Source organism: Neltuma alba, unplaced genomic scaffold, assembly GCF_004799145.2.
Source record: "Neltuma alba isolate B1F8T4 unplaced genomic scaffold, ASM479914v2 tig00001333_pilon, whole genome shotgun sequence".
NCBI classification, from domain to species: Eukaryota; Viridiplantae; Streptophyta; class Magnoliopsida; order Fabales; family Fabaceae; genus Neltuma; species Neltuma alba.
Window position 1 is genome coordinate 41893 of NW_021632422.1, and position 8624 is coordinate 50516.

Consider the following 8624-nt stretch of genomic DNA (forward strand, 5'->3'; position numbering starts at 1 on the left):
TTATTCACACAAATGTCTTAGGTTTACTTGCTTAAGGGAAAATCCGTTGTTCCTACTATCTTTATGGAATTCTTTAATCTTGTTAAAACTCTATTCACCACCACCATTCAAGTCTTATACACTGACAATGGCACATGGTATTTTAAGCTTGAAACCTTTCTAAAGCCAGACAACATTGTTCACAATAGCTCTTGCCCTCGCAGTCCACAACAAAACGGTAATGCCAAACAAAAAAATAGGCATCTTCTTGAGGTTGCTAGAGTACTTCTTTTTACATGTAATGTGCCTAAATACATTTGAGGGGATGCAATTCTTACCGCAACTCATTAAATTAATTGTATGCTGAGTAGAGCCTGCTAATATTGAGTCTGTTCCGCTCGTTGAGCCCATCAAGCCTTCTCCTGCTCCTATTCTACCCAACGTTGCGCAAGTGCCAAAGACAGGGGAGAAAAGACCAACAATAAATATCACAAGGTGTACTCACAATGAGATAAAGAGACTATAGAACTCAACATGCACAAAGCCCTACCAGAGCCAGACCAAATGAGGGATTCTGAACCTGCTAGGGAAGTCAACGAAGAAGATTTACCCATTGCTTTAAGGAAGAAGACCCGATCCTATACCACGCATCCTATCCCAAAATATGTATCATAATCTCTTGATTATGGTGCTTTTGTTACTGATCTTGATAAAATCAAAATACCTGACAATGTATGAGGCACTAGAGCATCCTAAGTAGAAGAAGGCAATAATAGAAGAAATGATGGCAGTGGAGAAAAATGGAACATAGTAAGTGGTTGATCTATCAAAAGGGAAGAAAACAGTAGGATGCAAGTGGCTCTTTACTCCAAAATATAATGTTGATGGCACACTCAACAAGTTTAATGCACGGTTAGTCACCAAAGGTTTCACTTAGACCTATGGGCCAGACTATAATGAGACATTTGCTCCAGTAGCAAAATTAAATACAATTAGGATTCTGCTGCCAATTACAGCGACTTTCGATTGGCCGCCACAACAGCAGGACATTAAAAATGCATTTCTTAACAGTGAGTTGAAAGAAAAAGTCTTCATGACGCTTCCTCCTGGTTTTGATAGAGGAAGGCAAAACCATGTGTGAGTTGAAAAGATCCTCATATGGCTTAAAGCAGTCACCTCAGGCATAGTTTGATAGATTCTCCAAAGTTCTAAAGGATAAAGGTTATAAGCAAAATTTGTCAAATCATACAATGTTTCTCAAGAAGAATGGAGCACTAAAGGCAATCCTTATTGTCTATGTGAACAGCATTATTCTTATAGGTGATGATGTAAATGAGATAAACAGAATAAAGATAGCCTAGGGTCAAGAGTTTGAGGTCAAAGACCTAGGAAAACTAAGGTACCTCCTTGGAATGGAGGTTGCATGATCAAAAAAAGGGATTTATATATCCCAATGAAAGTACATTCTTGATGTGCTTAAAGAGACTGGCATGCCTGGTTGCAAGCCAATTAAAACTCCAATCAGTGTGAAGAGTAGCATTAAACGAAGTAAGAAGAAAGCAATCACCAAGAAAGAAGCAAAACAAGAAAAGAAACGATAGAAAAATGAAGAACTAGTAGACACTAGGAGGTACCAAAGACTAATTGGAAAATTGATCTATTTGTCACACACAAGGCCCAATATTGCCTTTGTAGTGAGTGTGGCAAGTCAACATATGCACTAACCTAGTAAGAAACACATGGATGCAGCCTATAGAATTCTAAGGTACCTGAAAGGGACACCAGGAAGAAGACTTTTCTTCAAGAAGTGTGACCCTAGGACAGTAGAAATTTACACCAATGCAGAGTTGGCAAGTGCTCAAGAGGAAAGCAGATCAACATCTAGCTCTTGTACCTTAGTGTGGGGTAATCTGGTGACATAGCAAAGTAAAAAACAGGTGGTCATATCTAAAAGTAGTGCAGAATCAGAATTGAGAGCTTTGGCTCAAGGTATTATGGAGTCTCTGGTTGAAAAGAGTCGCAGAAGAGGCTCAAGTTCATATCAACGAGCCAATGAAACTCTTTTGTGACAACAAAGAAGCTCTAAACATGGCTCTGAACCCAGTACAACACAGCAGAACCAAACATGTTGAGGTTGATTGACACTTTATTAGAGAAAAAAGTGGAAGATGGAATTGTATGTTTGTCCTATGTAACCTCAAGGCAACAACTTGCAGGCAATCTCACCAAAAGGTTTCTTGAAGATTTGTTCGAGAACTTCACAAGCAAGTCGAACATAATTAGCACCTATGATCCAATTAATATGTAAATAATTATTACTTCCGAAATATTAGGCAGATTATAGGGGATTAGATTTAATTCAAATTTTTCCTAGATCACTCTTTGATATCTCATGTAATCTTTCCTAATTCACCTCTTCTCTATATATTCACTATACATTACACAAGATGAATACAATTTGAATTATTCACACGTACCAATTCTATATATATATATATATTCATTTTTGCTATCTCCATCCTTTCCCACAATACATAAATGAAAAGAAAATGCTATTAATGTGTAGTTGATTTAAGTTTCCCAACTCTGGCCCCATCACAGTCTGTTTTTAGTATCACTTTTTTCTTACTTAAAAAAGCAATCAAATGGATGGCTGCTCCCATAAGTATTTTACTGTTGGTTTATTTCTTCTTCTTTTCTGTTCTTTGTTGCCTCCCAGGGATGTCATCTATTGCATACATCAAGACTTTATTATCGGGCAAAAAAGATTCAAAGGATGAATAGATGATTTGCCAAGATATGCATTTCCATTACACCTTATGTTGGTATTTGGACAGAATCTGTAAATTGGAAGACTTAATCTTATTCATAGTCATGAGGGAAGACCTTCAAGGGTTAGAGGCATAACCAGGTGTAAGATGTTTTTAACCTTTGTAGATGATCATACAAGAGTCAGGTGGCTGTTCCTTCTTAAAGGAAAATGTGACGCACCCTCCAAATTTAAAAAAAAAATTTTATCAACTAGTCAAAAATCTGTTTCAAAATAACATTAAAAAAAAATTAAGAGTGATAATGGCAAAGAATGTGTTAATTCATCTCCAGAAAATTACCTTGCATCTGAAGGTATATGATATGATATTACAATAAATAAATAACAGAATTATGTGAATTAGTTAGAATAATAGTTAGTTATTAGCAGTTGGACTTTGCCTATATAAACAGGCTTATCTCTCATTTGTAAGTGTGTTGTATTGTGATCAACCTAATGGAACTCACTTTCTCTTCTGTCTATTGCCTTCTACTCTCTCCCTCTTCTCTCTAATTTCCCCTATTCTCTCTGTTTCTCTTCACTTTCCCTTCTCTCTCTCTCTCTCTCTATGTTTTCCAATAACATAACAGTGGTATCCAGAGCTAGTCTTTCCTCGGCCCTACCCACTACTCGGTTCTTTCTCCCTCATCCCCAATCAATTTCAAGTTCCATAGAGCAACGTCTCCTCAACATCGAACAAAAATTGAATTCAGTTGATGGAATACAAGGCTCCGTCAATAAATTAAAAGAGGCCCTTCTTGGCTTGTCCACGCAATTGCAAGAACTCATACGACAAAAAGACTTGCTTCATCTTCAACATCGAGGATCCTTGGTAGGATTTAATCCTGAATTTGACGCAATTTCCTCCAAACTCTCATTGATTGAAGAATGGTTGGTCGATGCTTACATCTTGGTGCTGTAAGAAGACTATGTTGAACCAATACATCTGTTTAGGCCTCAAACGATGCGCGAAGCCAATAGCCTTGCAAGAATGCAGGAGCTCACTTTGCAATGGAAGGGCAAGAAGAACGAGGCCCAAGAGGTATTCGTTGGAATGCAAGAATCGTTCGGTGTCAACGGGCAACCACAGAAGAGTCCTCAAGATGTTTGTGAAGACAAGTGCAAGAAACCCATAAAGATGTCAACAAAAGAAAGAACGCTTGAACCTCCTGTTCCTCAACAAGAAATCGAGAGCAATGGTGCAGCCAAAACCACGCGACTAGACTTCGTGGAGCGAGCACAGACATGTTCACATGTAACACGAAAGACCAGAGATGCGAAGGTGAGCCCGAAGACGACGACGAATGGAGTTATGGTTGCCACGCATGGAGTTGTTAATGCTCTCCGCAAACCAGAAATGTGGGGTAGCGTGAAAATCACTTCTGCTATTAATGGGTCTCTAAGTGTCGACTTTGTTAAAGGATCACAAGACCTTCCGCACGCAACGCACAGGCGGAGCAACGAAGAAATCACATTTGCGTGTGGTGGATACCAGCCATTAAGGTCAAGTTTTACAAAAATGTGTTCAGGATTGTCTATGTCTTCAAACTTGATGCATAATCGAATGACTTGGAGAAGTGAAGACCATGTGCAACTTTCAAGACAAATTGAACAGGTTATGGATTGTAAGTGGCAAGCAAAAGCTCATTTTGAAAAGTCAAATGCCCAGCTGTCTCCCCTCTTCTGTAAGTGGCAAAAGTATTGTGAAGATCCACTAAGTTTGATTAATGGTTATACAGGCCTTATCTTTCAAGAAAAGGGCCCAAGTTCGTTGCTGCAGTGGATCAATTCAATCAAGCCCACAAATCTATCACTTAGTTGGGTCTCCTTTATTCAAGTTTTACCTACAAGAATTCTAATTCAGATATGGTTCAAGGGAACGTTAACCAGAATGCTTCAAGGCTCTGGTTTGGTGCAAGATTCTATGTATCTTGACCCTTGAGGGCAAGTGTCTTTTGGGAAGGGGGGTATTGATATGATATTATAATAAATAAATAACAGAATTATGTGAGTTAGTTAGAATAATAGTTAGTTATTAGCAGTTGGACTTTGCCTATATAAACAGGCTTATCTCTCATTTGTAAGTGTGCTGTATTGTGATCAACCTAATGGAACTCTCTTTCTCTTCCATCTATTGCCTTCTACTCTCTCCCCCTTCTCTCTAATTTCCCCTATTCTCTCTGTTTCTCTTCGCTTTCCCTTCTCTCTCTCTCTCTCTCTTTCTTTTCCAATAACATAACAGTATAAAACATCAAGCCACTTGTATTCACAATCGACAATAAAATGGACTCACAAAAAAAAAAAAGCCACTTATATTTACTATGAATATGAATGTCCTGCAACCATTTTAAGGCAACAGATGACCACTTCAACTCCCTTCTAAGGCTATCACTCAATACAACCGGTGCCTCTCTTTATAAAAACATACCCCCACCGCTCAAATGATCACTAAAATATTCCTATAAAGGTCTTTGGGTGCATTGTCTTTGTCAACAAACTTGAGCCTAAAGCTTTAAATTGCATAATTGTTGGATATGTAACATCAAAAGAATTTAAAAATAAATAAATAAATAAAGGTCATATCGCTGCTATTTGCTAACAATGAGAAAAGTCTTCTGCTCCCTGATGTCACTTTCCAAGAACAAAACCATTCGAACCCTAGAATTTCATTCAAGGAGAGAGTAGAGACAATGAATGGAATTCTCACTGTTGCTGACTGAAGAGGCAGGAAAAGCATAGCTTAAACGATCATGACTAGGGTAAATATAGACAGAAACTAGGTTTAGCTACAAGTCATCTACTCCCTAGAATCTTCCTAAAATCGTGGAGATAAATGAAATAATAGCGGCAGTAGAATTATTCTGAAAGGGGCCAAAATACAAGGCCCATTACAATAAAATAATTAAATGATAGAAAACCCCAGCACATAGAAAACAGTGTCTCCACTACTACGGAGTAAAACAACACACTCCAGCACTTCCCTTCAAGCTGGTGTGTAGACGTTGATCATTCCCAACAGAACTTAGATCCTCAAATATGTCTCTGGGGAGCAGTTTTGTTAAAATGTTTGTCACTTGTGCTTTTGTGAGCATGTAGGAGAGACCAATGATTCCCGCTTCAATCTGATCCTTTATAAAGCTACAATCGATTTCTATGTTAGAGGTGTATTGTGATACAAACCAAGTCAAATTAGTCAACAATCAAATATCAATAACCAGTTATATACTTATATTTGGGGAAATCTAATAACTAGGAGAAGCAAACACTGTCCTTTCCTGCTCACATAAGAGTTAAGCAAAATATAGAGCCTTGGCTCTTAATATTGTGAAGGGAAGGCCTAAAGGTCTCCTAAAGGAAATTCAAATCAGATACAATGGCAAGGTCATAAATTTGTGATTACGTGGTGGCAATCAGCCTAGCCAAAGCCAAAAATCCCTGTCCAACATGACAAGACTACGCAAAGAGATTGATTGCCATTTTATCAAAGAGAATATTGTGTCCACTGCTGTAGAACTCATGTACACCTACTTAATTATTATTATCAAGCAATTTAACAAGTCTACATAACGAAGTTACTTTACAAGGTGAAAGAAAATGAACATACAGCTAACAATAAAATCTCTTCCGCACCTCCTTTCCTTGTCCAAGCTCTTGGAGCCCATTACTAGGTAATTATATGCTGACAAAGCATGAATTCGATTTTACAACCTCAAAGACCATACAATTTTGGTCTCGACTTCTATAATTATAGTCATATAGATTTACAAAGTTTTAGTCTATTTTGATTATTATATTGCTTCAGCTGAGCAATAACATAATTGCTTGAATGTCCTAAGACAGAACAAACATATTTCTAAATCCTAAATATGACACCCTAAATCATACATACTGACTACAAGTATAGACAGAGCCATGTCTATGTTTGGAACATGTTGAATACTCATTAGACATAATACAAAACAATGTAATTCTTCAAATTACATATGACATGATCGTCAATCCATCTTAATATGTTGAAGAACAGGACTAAATGGAGATGAATAAAGGTTTTCTTAAAATAAAATTCACATTCCAAGCTAATAGATCATAATTCTTTTCTTTCTTTCATATTTTCTCTACCAAACTGATGAATGAAATCACAAATGTACATATTGGTTCAAGATCATACAAGTTAAAACCAAACAAAATATAGCCAACTAATCACTTTAAAAGGCAGTGTGCATCCAAAGGGCTTAATTGAATATCGATCTAATACAGTCACGTAAAATTTTGAGCAACAAGACTAAGGTTTGTTAATCAAACCAAGAAAGTGGGAAAAGTAGCAAGGTATAAGGACCTGGATGTCAGAAATTGATGGAGCCGCAAATGGATGGCTATCAGTAGGAAAGCGAGGAAGCACATGAGAAGAATGATAGGCACCATAAGTGCGAGGTCTGAACTCCATGTAAACCAGATGAAATGGAAGATCTCAGGTTTTAGTCTGTTACAGTTCAACAAACTAGTTACTAGAAGCAAGAGACAGTTGTGAACAGTGTTTTTGATTGGTGAGAAAAAAGAAACAACTTCAAAGCCAGGTTCAACGGTTCTTTTCAGCTCTAGTTCTCTCAAGAATGAATTAAAAACCTTTCTCTTTTCCATTTTTTAGTAATCAACAGTATATTAAATACATTTATGCTTAATTTGAAATCATGCCAGAAGAACCATGATAAATGAAACACCAAAGGAAATTCTACATCGACATTAACGACTATACTGAATAAATAGGAATATAGGATTCAAACTTGATCTCATTTTCTATACTGCTTCAATGAAGCCACAAGTTATCGGCAATTATTAATCCTTGTTCAGTACTCTAGCAGCATATTAGTGTGCAGCAAGCTCATACCATAAGATTAACTGTTCAAAAATGAGTTCAAGACGTTAAAAGAACAATCAAAACAGAAAACCACAGGATATTATAATAATCAAAGAGGCCTAGATCACACCCCATCACGTAAAAGCATAATAGGACAGAATCAATAGCCTCTCGTGTCATAGCATTCGTGGCAACCACCGATACAAGCAAAAGATGCAAGTATTACAGGGTTATCAAAATCAATTAAGAAAAAATAGAGGTGGACGAATAATCGCTTAGCCTCCGATTTTTACGAATTCTGTGGGGGGAAAAATCGAACTGTAGTTTCGGAGTGGGAGCTTTTCCCGTTGCTAGAAGTCCCTAGTCGTGAAGCTCAGATTTGTTCACTCAAAATGCCGACCGCTTCGAACTTCACTCTTCAGACCAACATCAAATCCGCTGGACGGGGCTTCAGAGGGTCCTGATTGCCAACATTACTTCTGTGAAGGAAGGAAGGAAAGAAAAACTGGATTGCCCATTTGAGTTGAGCCTTTGTTACGAGCAGATGGCAGAAATTAAGGGCCTGTTTGTTTACCTATTCTGAAAAGAGTTTTTTGTTTTTAAAAACAAAACAAAAAAAACAATTATTTGTTTTTAAAAACTAAAAAACACAAAACAATTTTAACATGTTTTTTTATTTTGTTTTCTATTTTGGAAAATCTGAGACTTTTCCCGGCTTCTCTACTCACTCAACAGCTCCCTTGGAGGGTTGGAGTACTAGTCAGTGTGTCAGCCTTATGCTTGCCATCTCCTTATCCTCTGGTCTCATTTCTCAGTGCTTATTATCTTCTCTACTTCATGTTAGCAGTCTCCTCTCTGCTCGGTACTTGCCTTCTCTAGTCTCCTCTCCGTTCAGTACTTGCCTTCTCTAGTCTCCCCTTCCTCTATGCTCAGTCCGTAATAGGTGAGTCCTCACCCTCTACTCTCTCTCTCTCTCTCTCT

General features: G+C 37.6%; 1 protein-coding gene across 1 annotated transcript in view; it reads right to left on the minus strand.

Moving 5' to 3' along the window:
- LOC114755600 (VPS35 endosomal protein sorting factor-like) overlaps window positions 1–7397 on the minus strand; it is a 46657-nt gene extending 39260 nt beyond the window's left edge. Inside the window, exon 1 of the mRNA XM_028944485.1 lies at window positions 7125–7397. Coding sequence (XP_028800318.1) covers window positions 7125–7232 — 108 coding nt within the window. The 5' untranslated portion in view covers window positions 7233–7397. The remainder of the gene's footprint in view (window positions 1–7124) is intronic.
- Window positions 7398–8624: the final 1227 nt, after the last annotated feature.